This window comes from Apis cerana, linkage group LG15 (assembly GCF_029169275.1).
Source record: "Apis cerana isolate GH-2021 linkage group LG15, AcerK_1.0, whole genome shotgun sequence".
Taxonomy (NCBI): Eukaryota; Metazoa; Arthropoda; class Insecta; order Hymenoptera; family Apidae; genus Apis; species Apis cerana.
The window spans coordinates 7,844,643-7,862,787 of record NC_083866.1 but is presented as its reverse complement, the minus strand read 5'-3'; the positions used below and the strand labels follow the sequence as shown (position 1 = coordinate 7,862,787).

The 18,145-nt window shown below is 27.9% G+C and overlaps 6 protein-coding genes and 1 long non-coding RNA gene across 15 annotated transcripts; 3 read left to right on the top strand and 4 right to left on the bottom strand.

The window, feature by feature from the left end:
• Nucleotides 1-446: 446 nt before the first annotated feature.
• LOC108000729 (E3 ubiquitin-protein ligase RMND5A) lies at nt 447-2,657 on the bottom strand. The gene is made up of 7 exons (XM_017061272.3): nt 2,430-2,657; nt 1,740-2,023; nt 1,508-1,645; nt 1,128-1,426; nt 963-1,065; nt 741-895; nt 447-620 (listed from the first exon to the last, which is right to left on the bottom strand). Exons 1-7 carry the CDS (start codon nt 2,563-2,565, stop codon nt 557-559), a joined length of 1,179 nt encoding a protein of 392 aa, XP_016916761.1. The 5' UTR covers nt 2,566-2,657; the 3' UTR covers nt 447-556.
• Nucleotides 2,658-2,761: 104 nt separating this feature from the next.
• Nucleotides 2,762-4,207, bottom strand: LOC108000752 (V-type proton ATPase subunit e 2). The gene is made up of 4 exons (XM_017061334.3): nt 3,774-4,207; nt 3,571-3,618; nt 3,397-3,484; nt 2,762-3,291 (listed from the first exon to the last, which is right to left on the bottom strand). Exons 1-4 carry the CDS (start codon nt 3,869-3,871, stop codon nt 3,256-3,258), a joined length of 270 nt encoding a protein of 89 aa, XP_016916823.1. The 5' UTR covers nt 3,872-4,207; the 3' UTR covers nt 2,762-3,255.
• Nucleotides 4,072-8,064, bottom strand: LOC108000650 (uncharacterized). 3 transcript variants are annotated; one of them, XM_017061115.3, is made up of 12 exons: nt 7,869-8,064; nt 7,548-7,757; nt 7,300-7,485; nt 6,992-7,165; nt 6,784-6,908; nt 6,194-6,696; nt 5,913-6,115; nt 5,620-5,821; nt 5,342-5,548; nt 5,183-5,272; nt 4,827-5,114; nt 4,072-4,734 (listed from the first exon to the last, which is right to left on the bottom strand). In XM_017061115.3, the coding sequence occupies exons 1-12, from the start codon at nt 7,920-7,922 to the stop codon at nt 4,427-4,429; spliced, it is 2,550 nt and encodes an 849-aa protein (XP_016916604.1). In that variant the 5' UTR covers nt 7,923-8,064; the 3' UTR covers nt 4,072-4,426. The 3 variants fall into 3 exon arrangements, with proteins under 3 accessions (XP_016916604.1, XP_061941969.1, XP_061941970.1); XM_062085985.1 differs by having other exon boundaries at nt 5,183-5,548; XM_062085986.1 differs by lacking the exon at nt 7,548-7,757 and having other exon boundaries at nt 5,183-5,548.
• Nucleotides 8,065-8,081: 17 nt separating this feature from the next.
• On the top strand, nt 8,082-11,912 carry LOC108000732 (PRELI domain-containing protein 1, mitochondrial). Of its 2 annotated transcripts, none has more exons than XM_017061286.3 (5): nt 8,082-8,412; nt 9,513-9,745; nt 9,847-10,060; nt 10,161-10,409; nt 10,480-11,912. In XM_017061286.3, the coding sequence occupies exons 2-5, from the start codon at nt 9,654-9,656 to the stop codon at nt 10,618-10,620; spliced, it is 696 nt and encodes a 231-aa protein (XP_016916775.1). In that variant the 5' UTR covers nt 8,082-8,412; nt 9,513-9,653; the 3' UTR covers nt 10,621-11,912. The 2 variants fall into 2 exon arrangements, with proteins under 2 accessions (XP_016916775.1, XP_016916783.1); XM_017061294.3 differs by lacking the exon at nt 8,082-8,412 and adding an exon at nt 8,487-8,601.
• Nucleotides 11,913-12,053: 141 nt separating this feature from the next.
• Nucleotides 12,054-13,228, top strand: LOC108000744 (uncharacterized). The gene is made up of 5 exons (XM_017061320.2): nt 12,054-12,270; nt 12,347-12,384; nt 12,461-12,640; nt 12,876-12,966; nt 13,029-13,228. The coding sequence occupies exons 1-5, from the start codon at nt 12,249-12,251 to the stop codon at nt 13,082-13,084; spliced, it is 387 nt and encodes a 128-aa protein (XP_016916809.2). The 5' UTR covers nt 12,054-12,248; the 3' UTR covers nt 13,085-13,228.
• Nucleotides 12,304-17,233, bottom strand: LOC108000653 (uncharacterized). Of its 6 annotated transcripts, none has more exons than XM_017061147.3 (13): nt 16,517-17,233; nt 16,285-16,405; nt 16,090-16,220; nt 15,892-16,026; nt 15,642-15,809; nt 15,480-15,568; nt 15,238-15,415; nt 14,843-15,065; nt 14,607-14,768; nt 14,369-14,523; nt 13,974-14,209; nt 13,669-13,900; nt 12,304-13,619 (listed from the first exon to the last, which is right to left on the bottom strand). In XM_017061147.3, the coding sequence occupies exons 1-13, from the start codon at nt 16,575-16,577 to the stop codon at nt 13,600-13,602; spliced, it is 1,911 nt and encodes a 636-aa protein (XP_016916636.1). In that variant the 5' UTR covers nt 16,578-17,233; the 3' UTR covers nt 12,304-13,599. The 6 variants fall into 6 exon arrangements, 4 of the variants coding, with proteins under 4 accessions (XP_016916636.1, XP_016916626.1, XP_016916618.1 ...); XM_017061137.3 differs by having other exon boundaries at nt 12,304-13,599; XR_009832900.1 differs by having other exon boundaries at nt 13,458-13,599; nt 13,669-13,896.
• On the top strand, nt 17,010-17,953 carry LOC133667419 (uncharacterized). The gene is made up of 2 exons (XR_009832902.1): nt 17,010-17,087; nt 17,227-17,953. It is a non-coding gene; the product is annotated as an uncharacterized LOC133667419 (long non-coding RNA).
• The last annotated feature ends 192 nt before the right edge of the window (nt 17,954-18,145 follow it).

The window sequence follows — 18,145 nt, the reverse complement described above, 5'->3', positions numbered from 1 at the left end:
CATCGACTTTTTTTGTACGTAACTCACATATCATCTTATTAATAATTATTATTACAAACAACTTTAATTAATAATTAACATTCAACAGCAGTATATACAAAAATGTCTTACTTAATACTATTTTAATCATACTATCGTATTTGCGCATACGTGAAAATATATAACATAAACATAAATAAATAAATAAATAAATAAATATATAAATATATATTTATTTATTTATATTTATATTTTTTTCTTAAACAATCACAATTGAATTTTAATTTTTACACAATTACGTTGATATATTTACTTTTCGAAAGATATTAAAATATCGTCTGTCGTCACCAAAATAATTATCAAAAATGTGTTATTCTCCGACGATAAAACGATATAACTAATATTCTAATGCTTTGATACAAATCAAACATTAGTATAAGTTTTATAGGCAAAATAAAAAACAACAATTACCATCAATGTTCGCGGCATACGATAAATTGATCCAAGTATATATATATAATCTTTTCCATTAGCTTAAGAGTTATACAGATCATTCATTTTGTTATATCACAGTAATCTAAAAATATATAAGTCTAGCATCTTCTGGATTCTGTTCTACTGGACAGTATGGACATTTTAATCTAAAAAACAAAATTCAATTATTATTTCAAAAACTTCAATCTTTCTTTGCGTCTTATTGTTTATTAATTAAAAAAAACTTTTTCATTTATAATAATATGTTTTATTATTAAAAAACGTACTTATTTGCATTCGTAAGTTTATTTAACGCATCTCTTGAAATAACATGTCCACAGACTAATTTCATTGGTGGATTATTCTCTGTACTTTGTTGCCTTAAAATTGGGCATGCAAAGACAGAATGATAACGACCTTCTTTACCAAGATCTATTTCAATCTATGTGGAAAATATCATTTAAATAATATTGTTTTTTCTAATCATTATTCTAATTACTATTACTTACAGGTAACTCATCTTTTCCATTCCAAACAGTATTTACTTGTCTTTGTTGCATAACTTGTTTAATATTCAGAAGTGTTGGTAATGCAGTACAACCAGCATTAATACTAAAACAATGTTATAAGATTATTCTATTGATTTATATACTTATCAATATAAAAAAACTTACCATACTGAAAGAGGACTATCTACACTTAAACCAAATAATGTGCAAGCCTCCCTTGTAAATACATCATGAATATCTAACCACAAAGTGGGATCTAATAAATGACTATAAGGGGAGGATTGTATTCCATTTGGTAAATAAAGTAGCGTGCCCATTAAAGCTTGTACTTCTTTCCCATGACGTTCAACATATTGTGTAAGATTTTGACGGGCATAAGTTATTGCTTCTGTTTGTTTACTAGGTCCTTGTTGAATCAATCTTATGAAATGTAACCTATGCAACTTGAATTCAAGAGATGAATTCTACAAATAATATTCAATTAATGTCAAACATTTGCATTATAATATTACCAAAGTAGTAGCAATAAATAATATTCAGTATACTTGTGCTAAAAGTGCCTCTCTATGTTTTTTTGCCCAATCAAGAGCTGGTTCCAAATTTCTTTGTTTTAAACAATCCAATATATAATTTAATTCTGTAAATGGCTCTTTTGTACCTTCATCTGTTTTAATTCCAGCTTCCTGCAACAGAGATTTATTATATTTATATATATATTTTTTATAACAAATTAATAGCAAAAATATCCTTGTTATTAAATGTATCATATAGACTTACCGCTGCTAATTCTGCTGCAATATCTAACATACCATGACGATAAAAATGTTGACAAATAACTTGATTTAGAAGATGTGATTTTTCAGGGCCTGAAAAAACATCTTCTCTACTTGTACTTGCAAAATCTGCAGTGAAATTTCTATCAATTGCTTTTCCAACTTTAGAAACAGAACCATGTAACTCTCTATGTTCAGTGGTTAAACGATGCACAGTTTCACATATCTTTTTCATTGTTTCTTTTAATATTTGTATTTGGCCTGGTGTTAATTCATGATTGGATGGTGCTATTGAAAAAAAAATTTTGATTCTTTTAAAAAATTACATAATTTTAATGTTATATTCTATTAAAGCGTTAAAAAATCAAAAAACAAAAATTAGCAAAAAAAAATATAAATAATTGAAAAATTTTTTAAATGAAAAAAAATATTGAATAAAATGTTGCAATGAAAGAGGTTAGAATTGGGCAGAATAATATGAAGAGGTTAATGAAAAATTTAAACGTTTTTCAGGTTAAATTTTACTAAATCTATACATTCATATTGATTCTGTAAAAATTGAAATCTTCTAGATCTTTTTTCTTTCTTTTTTACAATTACTAATAATATCACGATTTCCAAAAGATTTTATTTTTTTACTCATAGATGTCAACGAATAGTGACATTGTAAGTATTGTGAAAGCTTTTAGTATACCTTCTGCAAATTCCTTTTTTAAAGATTCGACATGATTTATGAGATCTTGCAGTACTGTCTCTGCATGTTCGTTTACGACTCCAAATTTTAATAAAATCTTGTCAACTTCACGTTCAACGACATTACACGCCTCCATTATTGTTTTTCTTGGTGATAGCGCGTCACTACTTGTCACTTTTGCTTTATGCACATGTAGATGTATACTTCGTGCGCATACACATAAATATACGAATAAGATTAGAATCCAATACCTTTTAATTCACGTATATTATATATTATATATATATATATATATTATGTGTTAGCTTCTACATATAAGATATACATATGAATGCGTTATTATATTAATTTATTTTCATATAGAATATCAATTATTTTTTTACAAAAAAATTTTTAAAATCAATATAAATTTTTTAAATCGAAATATGGATAAAATAAAATTAAAAATTGAAACACACATAATATTCAACAATATTTCATTTGATTATGAATTTTATTAATATTGCTATTGTTTAATTATTATCACTATTGTTGCTGTTATATAATGATGACAATATAACATTTTAAATATTAAAATTGTTATTTAACGTTTTGTACTAAATGAAAATATTTAATTGTTAATTGTTAATTGTTAAGAAATATCTTTTACTTTATCAGATAAAATATTAATATTTGATGTACTTCTAAACTTTTCAATAAAGAACTACTTAAATTTTTTACTTTTATCATGATAATATGATTTCACTAATTACAAAGTTTTAAAAAAAAAAAAGATTCATTATATCAATAATAAATAATTAATTTCTTCTGTAATTATTGAAGACTGTTACATCTCATCTGTTACGGCAAACTGAACATGGCTCTGTAACAAAAATATTATAAAGAAGATTTATATTTTCTATTTTTTCTATGTAATTAATAAGTTTAAAAGAACCGAATATATTATTATGAAATAAAATATATTTACCCATTCTCGTGCCATCATAAGAATTGTATTTCTAGGTAGTTTTGGTCCAATTAAAGGATTCATTTGAGCCATATAACAACATAACCAGCTATAAAATATATAATAAATTGAATTTTAATTGAAACATTATTTATAAATTCATTCAAGTGCTTTATCTGATATTTGTCAACTTACAACAACCAACATGTAAAAGCTGTCAACATAAGCATAACCTGAAGAATTCTATAAAAGAAAAGTTTATAAAAAATTACTATTAAATTTAATATAATTAATAACTTTAGATAATTATATTTATTTCTTTTTTATAAGAGAAAAAATATTTTAATAATTAAAATTTTTTTTACGTTAATTATAATGGAATTATATGGTATACATACCCACGATTAGTACCTTTTGGGACAAAAAAAGGTAAAACAATTCCTATTACTCCCCAAAATATTGTAAAAATTAATATTGGAATCAATGATGCTCCCATTTTATAATAAATAATCTTTCTATATATTGACAGACTAAATCTATTAAGCAATCAATTTATTAAAGTAAATGTGAATCACGTGAATATCTCGATTTCAACAAATGTTGAACTCGAAAATTGCGAGATACGATATATCGCATATACATGCATATTTTCGATATATAATTCGTAATTAATAGACAATCAAAATTATTCAATAATTTAATAAGTCAATTCAAAAACATCTTTTTATTAATGAAAATTTTACAAATATATAAAAGTTGAATTAGAACTTGAGTTTACTTAATACATTCTTTCTTAATCTCTTTTCCTCTCTCTCTCTCTCTCTCTCTCTCTCTCTCTCTCTCTCTCTCTCTCTCTCTCTCGCTCTCTCTCTGTCACATACATTCTTTATTTATTTAAAAATATAATATTGTATTTAATTTTTAATAAAAACTATTTTAACACATTGTATTTTAACTGTGAACGTTTGTATTTTTCGATCAATATACTGAAACTTCAAATTCAATGAAGATCATTATTTTTCATTATCAATGTAATTCATAACAATTATATTTAATCTCCAAATAATCGTTCTTGCGTTATTTCAGTATTATTACTTAAGCGTTGCGTATCATCGTAAGTTTTTGATATATTTACGATTGATGGACCATCACCTCCGCCAATTGTAGAACACTGATCCATTTTACCTGTTGTCATATCAGATTGGTTTTCGATGCATTCAACCAATTCTGTTAAATGTCGAACAGACTTTTTATCTGATCCATCAGTATTTGTATCATGTTGAGTTTTCTCAACATGGTGAGATTTTGATGATGTTGTAGTTAAATTTGTACAAGAAAATACAAATCTCTCTAAAATACCTATAGTTTTATTATGTTAATAATTAATGATTAATTAAAATTATTTGATATTAAAAATTTTTAAATTATGAAATATTTTTATATTTATATACCTGTTAGATTCATCCTTTCTTCTGATAAACACGTATCATCATGAGAGCTAATATTGTCCCTACTAAAAAGATGTTGTCTGATGGTAATCAAACTGCGGTTTTTTAATTTTTCATCAATCAAAGATCGATCAAGGGAATCATTTTTGCATGGTGTTTTATACATAACCGAACGTTCAGTGCGCATTTCACGTCCCTTTTTAATATAAGGAATCAAACACGATAAATTCAATTGGGTTCTAGAAACACTATTCGCAGTTTGTATAGATAATGGTGATTTGCAACTGCTCACTAAAAAAACATACCGATAATTAAAAAGCATAAATATGAATTCATAATATTTATATAAATATTCTTACCTGTATAAGGAGTTCTTACATAAGTTAAAGGTTTTCTATGATTATCATTGGATAATCCATAAATTGTAGATGTCAATTTATTACTCACATCTAAAAAAAAAGAAGTATACAAAATGAATATAACATCAAAAATTAATAATTGGAGAGAAAATAACGTACCATGAATAGTATCACCTTGTCCCTTGCCATTTTTACCATAAGTTGTATTCATTAACATTGTATTATTCATAATAGCAACTAAAGCGGGATGTAATCGTTTTACTACATTCAATATTAATTCGCATCTTTTTATTACCCGTAATTGTTGTGGTTCGGTAGCATTTTCTATTAAAAGACTTTTTGAAGCAGCATCAGCTTCAAAAATTGCTTCAAAATAGTAAGAAATGATTATAGAGTTGCATACAATAAAAACAAATTAAAAATATAATAATATTTACCAGCTTTTAATTCTCTAATCATCATTATTGTTTGTCTTTCAACAATATCACTTCCAATATCGTTTATTGTAATACTAATTTGGCGAGAGAGTGATAATGATCTGAGCACAACACTTTGTACTTGTGCTTGAGTAACAGGCTTTCTATTGTCAAGACAATTCGACATTTCTGAAATACGATCTTGAAGATCATCTAAAACTACCTAAATGAATAATATATAAATTTTTTTTTAAATTTACGTTTTTAATTTTTATTATATATAATTATGCAGACATATATTTATTAAAAAATACTTGACAATAAGCAGCAGAATCCATAATCAGATTAATTGCATCATGTAATTTATTAACTTCTAATTGCCATTGTGCAGTTAATAACTTTACATTTGCTCGTATCTCTTTGCTATCTGGATGCAAGTAAAACATGGTAATGGCGGAAATCAATTCAGTTTCTAAAGATTCAAGACTTGCCAAACAATTTCGTACTTGATTAATTCCTAAAACAATTTAAAAATTGAATTAATAAAAAATAAGATAATGATACAAATTTTATCAATTTATATGAATTAACTTACGATTTCTATCTTTACAAGAGGCAATAGCAAATAATCCAATTTGCATGGATTTATCTATTATTTGATCGAAATCTTCTATAGCATTGGATAAATCATTTTTAGATCGTTTTTTAGCGCTTAATGAGTTACCACAGATTGTAACAAGTTTTCTTAGAGCATGAAAAGGATCACTAAAAACTTCCATAACAAGATTCAATACCGATACATTAATTTTACGTTCTAAACGATAAAGTGCATCACTCAAACTATTCATAAACAAATTATTCAATGCTGTATCAGACGATTCCGAAGTTAATTGAAATTTTAAATTCTCATATTCTGATATAATGGATTGACAGGTTCCAGTTATTGCTTTAAAATTGCAAGGTTTGCAAACTTGTGCAATAGCCATTGCATATGAAAATACATCTTCTATTCGAAACCATAAATCTTTGCATTCCTGTATTTGATCTTGTAGTGATTTATTTGGCATTTCTGATAAGATGTCCAATACCAAGTCCATTCTAAATACAAAATATGTTAAAATAAACTGTTAAAATAGATATAAATGTAAAGTATTATTTTTCTGAAAATAATTGAAATTAAGTTACCTATAAACAAAGTGATTTTTTTGTTCAAATTCTTCATCTTCTGGTAATGGATCTAACATATCCAATATTTCTATTATCATCTTCAAGCAAAAGCAAAGTCTTTCACACACATATTTCTTGCAATTCTATGCAAATAAAGCATAAGTATCCTATTAGAATATGCTTGTGTATGCTTTTAAAATGTAGAGATCATAAAACATTTTATTACATAGATTGGTGCATTTAGGCGATGCTGCTCTTGTACTAATTGTACTAACAGTTTAAATGCTGCACATAACTGACACAAATATAATATGATCTTTTCAGCTAATAGTTGACACATTAAGCTTTTCCTATATATTTGTAATGGTCCAAGCAATTCCAAAATGCAAGAGCCCAATTCCTAATAAGAAAATATTTTATTTATATATTTATATTTATATTTATATGATATTAAGTAATTAATTTATCTAAACATTGATATAATTACATGAAATGAATTATATTATAAAAATTTGTATACTATACTTTTTATACCTTAATGTTCTGAAAATGTTCAATTTCATTAGCTTGACCCATTTCTCTAATATAATCCAAACAATCTGTCAATCTTTGCTTCAATGGCAAACATTCTAATTTTTCTAAAGCTTCAAGAGCTAACTTAAACTTGTCTAATACAGTAGACAAAATTTGATTTGCCATTTGTTTATCTATATTTTCAATCTGTAAAAAATTTATTATAAAAGTGGATAAGAAATTAATATTTATATTTTGTTTTAACGTACAGATTCATTAATATATTCTAAGGAACAAAATTCTTCCACGATACTAGTGATCTTTGATTCCATTTCTTCATAATCGCTAATCTCTTCTTTCGATAGTAAATCAAATTTTTCTCCCAAACATTCCAATTGTTCAAAGAGAACAGATTTTTTCGACATAGGAACATTTTCATTATGAGGGTTAGTATTTATTAATTCTTTCAATTTATTTACCTAAGATATCGAATGTATTAAAATATTATTTCATTTAAAAAAGAAATAAATAATATAAGAAATATATTATTATAATATGAAAATATTATAAAATTGTTATATTTTTCTTACTTGTTCTTCTATAGGTATTAATATTCCTTTTATTTCCTTTGTCTTTATTGGCATTTTTAAGCTTTCTGATTTTTAAACAATCAACGACGATAAATCTAATCTCGTCACTCTTAGTTGTTTGTAAACAACATGAAAATAGTAATCAATCGATTTTTAATTACGTTATAACAATCGAAATCTGTAATCCGTTGATGTTTTGAATCGTTACGGTTCTACCACATTTCATATTGAAAAATGATACACAAGTAATCATTTGTAATTTTCTTTATTACATATAATAAATATTATAACAATAATTTATATTTTTAAATATGTGTGTCTACACAGAAATTTCAAAGCATTGAAGTTTTCAAAATAACATTAACAATTTATTTATTTATTTCTTTAATAAGTTGTCTATACTGTCGATATGCAAGCATGCATTTGCACGTGTGTGAATATATACAGAATACGGTAAAGAAGTTCGATAATATTGATGTTGTAGTAGTTTTTCTAATTGCATGACAATTTATAATTTGATATGAAAGAAATATAATTTGCTAATGTAAGTAACATAAATATATTATAAATTTTCCATAAATTTTTTTGTATAAATATGAACATATATTATTTTAAAAAAACATTATTTAAAATAAAATTCAAAATCAAAATATTCTATTAGGAGTGTTCGCAACTATTACATGATCAAAAAGTGTATCGGTTTTTATTGATTGAAAATCAAATTTTATTGAATGTAGTGTATATTTATTATTTTATAGCATGTTATTATAAATCTTAATCAATGAAGTCCAAATTAAATCTTAACTTATTGTTATTTAATTAATTATGAATAATTAGGAATGTTGTAGAATAATATAGTATAGGAAAGGTTATGTAATTTCATTGAATTCTTATTTAATTAAAATGATGATTTTGAGAATTTTTTTTTATTTTGAATTATATTATACATATATTATACATGTATATTTTTTATTTTTAAGTAAATTCTTTATATTTTTTATGATACAAAATATATATGTATGAATTTTTAATAAGATTAATATTATTATCTAAATATTGAATTTTTCATTAATTAATTTACGACGAATATTAATTTTTTATGCAGTATAATTTATTATTATAATATATTATTATAATATAATGTAGTGCATATTTATTATTTTATAGCATGTTATTAAAAATCTTAATCGATGAAGTCCAAATTAAATCTTAACTTATTATTATTTAATTAATTATTAATAATTAGGAATGTTGTAGAATAATATAGTATAGGAAAGGTTATGTAATTTCATTGAATTCTTATTTAATTAAAATGATGATTTTGAGAATTTTTTTTTATTTTGAATTATATCGTACATGTATATTTTTTTTATTTTTAAGTAAATTCTTCATATTTTTTATGGTACAAAATATATATGTATGAATTTTTAATAAGATTAATATTATTATGTAAATATTGAATTTTTCATTAATTAATTTACGACGAATATTAATTTTTTATGCAATATAATTTATTATTATAATATATTGTAAATAATAATAAAGATTCATTTAAATAAAATAATTTTTATATCTGGATTTTCATATATCTATGTGAAAGAAAATATATTTTTTATATAATGTATATATTTTATTTATTTTCAGATTAAAAGACATAAATTAGAATTAAGATTTATGACACATGATTAACTTTGCTTTTGGCAAAGAAATTTTTAAAGAAATATCAAGAATCATAAGAATAAATTATATTGGTCATTAAATAAATTATATTGGTTGATATTAAGAATGGTTAAATACTACGAAAGTAGTACAATTTTTCAATTTAATTGGAATCAAGTTGCATATGGATTTTGGCAGAGATATCCAAATCCTAATAGGTAAAATTCTAAATATATATTATTTGTGAAACATATAATAGCATTCATTTAGAAATATTTTAAAAAAATGAATATAAAATATAAATTGTTTTTATGTATAGTTCTCATGTACTTACGGAAGATACTATATCAAGAAAAGTTAAAAATGGTATATTATATAGCACACGTCTTTTGACAAAAACTAACAGAGTACCTAAATGGGGAGAGAGATTTGTTAGCAAAAATATAGTAAAAATTATTGAAGAGAGTATAGTGGATCCAAAAACAAAAACTTTAACAACATATACAAGAAATTTAGGTTACACTAAAGTCATGGTAATTTGATATAATTTAGTATATCATAATGTGCAATAAGTTTACAACAAATAGTACAATTATTTGATGATTGATTCTTATTATGATTTGTTTATTTCAGAGCATTGTAGAGAAGGTTGTTTATAAAGTATGTGAAGAAAACTCTAATTGGACAGTAGCAAAACGATCAGCTTGGATTGACAGTCAAGTATTTGGATTCAGTAGAGCTATCCAAGCATTTGGATTGGATAGATTTAAAAAGAATTGTACTCTGATGTATAATGGGTTTAATTATGTTCTAGCTCATTTGTTTCCTCACACAGCACAATATATGAATCCATCGCTTTCTCAAATGGGTTTTGCTCATCTAGTAAAAGAAATACATATAAAAAATCAGTATTGAAAGAAAAAAAGTTTTTATTTTGCTGTTTTTATTTTAGGTCGAAGAATTTCCTGGAAAGACAAGTCTTGCAGAAGATTTCCAACATTCATTACAAGGTAAAGCAGAAAAAGTAAAGGATGCTGCGAAAAAGGCAACTGATTTAGCAAAGAAAAAGGCTGGCACCATTTATGCTACATAACATTCTGAACAATCATAATTAAAACAACATCGTCGGTGTGAACGATTTAAAATATTTGGCGAAAGAGAAAATTCAGAAAAATAATTTTAAAATGGAAACAAAGGATAATTATTTGATGGTTTATTGATTGAGTAAATAATAGAATGAAATTGTTTAGCGTTATTCGTTAAAAAAATGTGAGAAAATTTTTTTTTTTAAATTTCTTCTATAATTATGTATAATATTGTATCATGTTATCATTCCTGTTAACTGCCATTTTATGTTTAATTTTAATATTCATACAAGATTATTTGCGATAAACACGGCAATATATTTTCAAAGATAACGATCACTGACGATGCTTAATAGTGCGGACGAAGCAATATTATGGTACGCTTGTATCATTAGATATCAAAGCGAATAAAATTTGGATCGAAATATAAAAATGTATATAATTGCTTCGAATACGTGCTTTGAAAGATGTAGTGTGTATTGTAAAATATTGAAATAGATGAAAAGAAAGATTAGTCATAAACTTTAAATGAATTTAATTTGTTTCAATAAAAATTGAGGATTTCGTTAAACGAAAATCTTAAAGATCAACAAGTTAGCAGAAAAAATTAAAAATTGTAGATAACACATTTTAATGTGTTGCGTCTAATTGTAAGTATTTAAGTATTTTTTATTTGCACGTATGAATAAATAATCGATATTGTATTATATCGGTATCCGATATGCTTTCCGTATACAATCCTAAAATTAGAACTGCATTCATATTCAAAAGATATTTAATATTTGCGCAAGTTTTTTATGCGCATATATGCACACATCTCTATACATTAAAATATCATTTTTGTGTATTTAGAGGAAAAAATTCTAATTTGATGTTTATCGTTAACTTTATCACTTATGCAAGTATTATATAAATAGAAAAATTGTATATAATATATTAAAAAGTATACTATATAAATATGTTATTAGAATCTTATTATAAATTAAAAAATATAATCTTTTATATTTTTTTCATTTCCATAAGAAATATTTTAAAATATGTATTATATGTAGATGAATCAAATTTTTTTTTTAATTTACAACTTTGGAACGAAATAAAAAAAAGAAGTATTAACCTTGAACAGTAAATTATGGAAAGAGGAATTTCCAGGTGTGGTGATAATATACATAATATATAATAACATATGAATGTAAAATGTAATTTGTCAAACTTGTGTTATTTACTTTTTGCCCTGTATAACAGCAGAATAAAAGAATATTTAGAATAAATTATATTGAATAAAATATTCAAGCTAGATAGAGATAGCTGTTTGTTTATTTCTTTTATCTTAAAATATTGAATACGATGCAAAGTAGTGACTTAACAGGAAAGTCCAATGTATTCGCATAGGAATTTTTATAGTCGATCATCTCGCAACACTGATTAGTTGCTGTTATTACTTGCTGCTCGTCACTTTCCTCAACTTGTCTGTAGCTCAGATATAAAAATACGCGAACAATTCTTTTCGTTTAATAAATCCTTGATCTTATTATATTAAAGAAATTTAAATTAGAATAAAGTTTAAAAAAAACGAAAGAGAGAAAGAGAAAATAAAAGTGTATAAAAGATATAAAACGGAGAGGATTGATTAATCAAAATGTGGTTTTTTCTAATATTAGGTAAGTATTCATCAAATAATTTATATTCCGTAATAGCATTATATAAAAGATCAGTTTATTGAAACGCATATTGTAGCTATTGCTTCGAATAGGAATGTAATCGCATTTCCACAGGTAAGAAAAATTTAATTGTTTAATTCGAATCATTTTGTTCAATCAAATCGATTAATTATCATTTGATCATATTAAGAATGACTTGAGCGATAACAATATTGAGATTCAAACGCTACCTACCACATTCGAAGTAGATGGATTTATTTTTGATGGACCAGCAAATAGACCATTACGGCAAACTTCCACAATTATAACAACTACTACTACAGCAGCTACAGTTGATCCTCAATTCGATCAATGTGTTGCAACATGTCGGGTAAGTTATAAAGTATTTTTTCTTTTTTCCTTTAATCATACATATATCGTTGATATAAGTATGATATCATAGTTATACATAGTTATACATTCATTATCATTATCATAAATTTAATGATGTATATAATAATTCATATCTTCAAAATATTATTTTTCGCATCAAGTATTTCTTTTTGATTATATTGAAAAATTAAACAATATAATTCATAGTGAAAAAGAAATGATGAAATTTTCAGACGACACCCGAATATAATCCTGTATGTGGAACAGACCAAATCGACTATAAAAATCCTGGGCAACTAAGCTGTGCATCTATGTGTGGAAAAGGTTAAAAAAGTTAAACTTTCGTTAATCTATCAAAAAAAAAAAACAAATATTGTTTGTTACAGATGTTTCATTAAAACATTATGGACGTTGCACGACTACGAAAATAAGAGGAAGATAACGATAAGTTGTTTGAATGTTTTGCTGATCAAGAATATTAATATGCAAATTATGAATACCCAGTTTAAGAAGACTGTTTTAACGCATAGTTACATAATTGTTTTTTCGTCCTTGTTTCATTTTTAATACAAGTTTTAATTGAAAATATTGCTTTTCTATTCATGTATCCTCTTCTACCTATAGAATTGTATCAACTTAAGAAATCGATCTAAAGTGTGTGTATGTATAAATGATGAAAGATGATGAAAGGTTATGCAAATTAATCATGAGACGCGGAGGAAGCATTATGATCGGCCCATCTGACTCTTCGTGCAATTTCAAGATTTCCTCCATGAATACCATAGAGATGTCTAGCCAGAATATTGGCTCTGTCTTCTTCTGCTCGTATGGCTGTTCGTCTATATTGCGCAATAGTTACTAGACAGCCAACAATAAATATAATTTGAATGATCAGTAAAATAATTAATAAACTCAAGGCAAGACTAGCATCGATGCAAAGCAATCCGTCCATAGAATCTAAAAAGAAGAAAAGAAATCTAAAGAGAATTATCTGAAAATAAAAATAAAGAAATTTATTAAACTTACTTTCTCCGGTTATTAACACGGTATCGGGAGATACATTCTCTCTTGAAGACAAACGATCAGCCGAAGATGCAACTGGATTTTGTACAATTATAGAGAGATAAAGCGGCAACTCTTCCGGTGTTTCATTTTGAAACATTGGTGTCGTTTCATCATTATAAATCGAATGTGTATTCTCAGATTCGATAGATCGTTTTCTTTTTCCATAGGAAAGTTTATCGCCGTTGCAGACTGTCTGCAATACACGTTGAGTCAGTTATCATGAATATTAAAAAAAATTAAAAAGTGCGGACATAAATCAAACTTACCGGCGTACATTTTTGCAAACAAAATCGAACGATTACATTAAATCGGACTATCTGACTGTTGGGAAATTTGAAAGCGGTAAAGGTTGCAATCAAAGAACGACCATCGAGTGGATCTTTCGTGAGCGCTGGAAAAGTGGTTGAATCCGTAGGACATCCAACTTCGTTTAGTAACAAATAAGAAGCATCACCCGAAGCGCTACTCGCTACAAGGTGACCGGCAGTGATATCATAAGGACCTATAATCATGAAATATAAAAAATTATAAAAAAATACATAGCTATAGATATACATTTATTTACTATTCAAATTCGATTTTTTTTAAGAATAAAAAAATATTTTCGACTTATTTTTATATCAGGATTCAGGTATTTATGTGTATAATATAATTTGCTTACCGTTCGGTGGACTCAATTGAATTTTCAATATGAGCTTTTGACCTAAATGCGTAACCATCGCGTCTCTCATATTCTCGTCTAAAATTCTCATTGTGACTATTGGTACTTGCGAGGATACATTGACTATTGTCGAAGAGATTGGCGGTACTCCTGCGCTAAAAAACATAGAAAATGTATGTATCGTGAATAATTCTGTACTGAATGATAAGAATCACAGAAGCGAAAAATAAGTTCTCACTTTGGATCGAGAAAACTGAAACTCGAATGAACGGTAATGTTTTTCGCTTCTGGTGGCTCTCGATCGCTCAACGAGCATCCTACCCTAATCGCTTGATCGCCGAGTCGTTGAACGATTGGATTGAATTGTACGACTATCGTCGCCCAGACCAATGGCCGTGTTCTATGATCAATTTATTTATTTCTATAAAATGGAGAATTCCTAAGAAAGTTTAGAAAAAATTGTTGTCGACTTGCCGATTTCGATCGTCAACAGAAAAAGCGGGATTCAGGCCGCAGTGTAGTTTGCCTTGATGAACGTTGTTCGCGGTTGGGATGGGTAGCATCAACATCGTTTGATTACCGCCCGTACCTTGAACGCCGCAAGTATCTGCGTATCCATTCGAATAGATTCGGCCGAAAAAAGGATCGTTCGTTCTCAACATGACCGTCATCGTTGAATCATTGCATTGTACTTTTACTGATAAGAAGAAGAATAAAAAGCTATAAAATGTGCACAAATGTACAATGTTAGAATATTTATGGGTCTTAGAAAGTCAATTTTTAATGTAGCTAGAATTGATTCTCTGAAAATGTTTTAGGAATATTCTAACATCTTATGTACGTGATTCCTTTCTATTTGATCAACTTACAATCCAAACACAATTCCCGTTCTCTGTATATCGTTTTCGTAGCATCGATCAGCGAGCTAACCCCTAGACTAGTCGTATCTTCCGAATGTAACAGGCAAACTGGTTTACCGGACGAATTGTCGAACGTATATGCTCGACAAATGAAACCATCCATACTTGCGTCGCATCTTCTCTCGCACTGCGCAATCGATCCGTCCAATGAAACGAAATGTAAATGTACCGAAGAATTTCTTTAACCTTACCTGCTCCTCGTCAAGATTGGATAAAGCGAAGTCCGAATATGGCAACGAAACATTTTGAAATTCCGCATACGAACAGTATTCGCGATTAGCTATAACCAATTGAGATTGGATGTTTTATTATTCAGTTCGATTTAAAACGTCTTTTTTGAAATTTGTACTCACACAGGTTTCGACATTGATCTCGAAGATATTCATCTCTGTACATCGAGGCTCTGTACGCTCGAGGTCTGGTTCCACGTTCGTACAACGAGAGAGAGCACCGGCCGAGCACAGTTTCGTTCGATGATAGAGGTTTCGATGTTCGGAATTGCGCGGATTCGCAGCTTCCTCCTACAAGAAAATCGAGGCGATGTTTGACACTCATCGCATATAATTCAGAGTCAATGACAGTTTATTGGCATCTGGATCTTACCTGTCTCTATACATTTTTCGTAACACTGATTTCTCGTAATTGGATTGGGCAGATGTAAGGCGCTGGAATCTATCAATACCGCTCCCGGGCTTCTCTCTACTTGCCATAGTCTATGTCGTGTACAGGTTATCGGAACTAATTGAAAACAAAAAATTACAATTGATGAATAATCGTTCGAAAGTGATCGAATCCTTTTACCTCTCACGCAAACTCGATGATAAAACGTCGAATTCGGATCGGGTATCAATTCGTCGTCCTTTGCTTCTATCGCGTAGCAGATATATTTTCCAAAGTCTACTATGAATGCAGTGCAATTTATGCGCTCGCACCTGAAATGTATATATGACCAAAGATTTCGTTCTTTCATTTCGTTTGTTTTTTCTTTGACATTACCTTTCGAAGCAATATCTCGTTATTCCGTTCGAATTGACCGTGCTAAAGAGGATTGTTTGCGAGTCAAACGTTTCTGGTTTAACGCCACCAATTTTCTCCCATGTAACGGCCGAGCAACAGTCTGTTGGAATCAATGGTAAATGAACCGTCGATAATAGAGGCCGTGCGTGTTGAAATAAATATAGAATATTATATCTAATAGAAATATATTTAATAGTCCAATTATCGTCACCTGTTCTTGCAAAAAACCAGGAAAATACGATTCCTAGAAAAAGACGAGCGATCGTCGTCATGTTCGTCGCTCGTCTACCGCTCGCATCGCGCGTGCAAACGATTCTCGAGCTTCGATATTGTGTGCCAAGGATTTTCGCGAACGTTGCCTCGACCTGCACACGACGATCTACCGTCGGGATCGCTTGCGTAATCGATCGAAAACGTTAAAAGATCTAGCGAAATTTACGATTCCTCGTGGAACAACGTACAATAAATGTATAAAAAACGCGCGAAACGTTGTTGTCAAGAGACTTGATAAAGTAGCGATCAGTGCAATAAACTATCTATTGTTTTAAAATGGAATTCAGAAAATCGAATACTTAGACTTAATTTTTTCGTTCGAAAAATATGCGATCAAATTGCAATTTCACGACCAACTGACACACGCGGGTGGAGATGCGTATGCGCTCACCTGCATTGTTGCGAAAAGCGAATAGAAACGAATACGTCCGCCCGCGCGCGCACGACGGTCCACGAACGAATAATCGCGATGTGGTGTAACGCGGCAAAATCTCTTTCAAATTAGTCAAGTATTAATTCCATTCGTTTCATCTGTTATAGCTATCACATTATGACATATACTTCATTCGTTACTCCATAAAATTTCAATATATTTTTTATTTTTCAAAAATCTAGACATTTTTTTCATCTAATTCATTTTTATTTTAGGTTAACACGCATTTGCGAATTTGTTAGAAATTTACACACATCCATCGTTCAAGACCTATCATTTTAAGTCAAAGAAAATTGAAAGCAACTCGACTTCATTTAAAGTTTGAAAAAATATTTGAAAACAAGTGACAAGTTTATATTGATAAAGTGCTTTTAAGATACTTGAATATCATGGAATTTGGGCAATCTGAGGTTATCATAGATCGATGACAGGCTGCAGTTGAACGCGCCTGTTCACGGACGCTTATGGTCGTAACCGACAAAAAGGCTTGGTCGTCACGCGCAAAACGACTCGTCTCAGTGCATCGATGCTTATCGCGATTGGTCAAATATTTCCGGCCGTTCGAGCCGGCCATTCGCCGATTCGATTTCCCGGATTCCATGTATGAACGGCACACGATAACGCGGTGCTCGTTTAGAAGTGTCCTTCGGTTTACGTAACCTACAATTTTACACATGTTCGTGTCTCTCCGTTCTTCTTCGATAAATATTGTTTCTAACGAGGACGTGACATTATGTTTCTCGAGCGATCAACGAACCGATTCTGAATCGTAGATTTAATAAATTTCGATTATAATAGATTGAAAAAATTTTCAATCAAGGATTGAGCAATATCTTTAATATTTGGAATGATTAAATTATAACGTTCAGGAAAATATCATATTTAATATGTAATTGGTTAATTTACCGCTTAAAAACTATAATAATTATTTTTATGATACTATTCATTGTTATTATCTATTATATGTTATATTTTTAATCACTTATGTTAACAGAAATGATATAAATGGAATAATATGCATTATCATTCGAATATTAATTTAAAATTTAAATTCGAATATCAATTCAAAGAAATCAAATATCCTTTAAAAAATCTTTTTTTAGATAAGAAAGAAAAATGAGGAAAGAAACAATT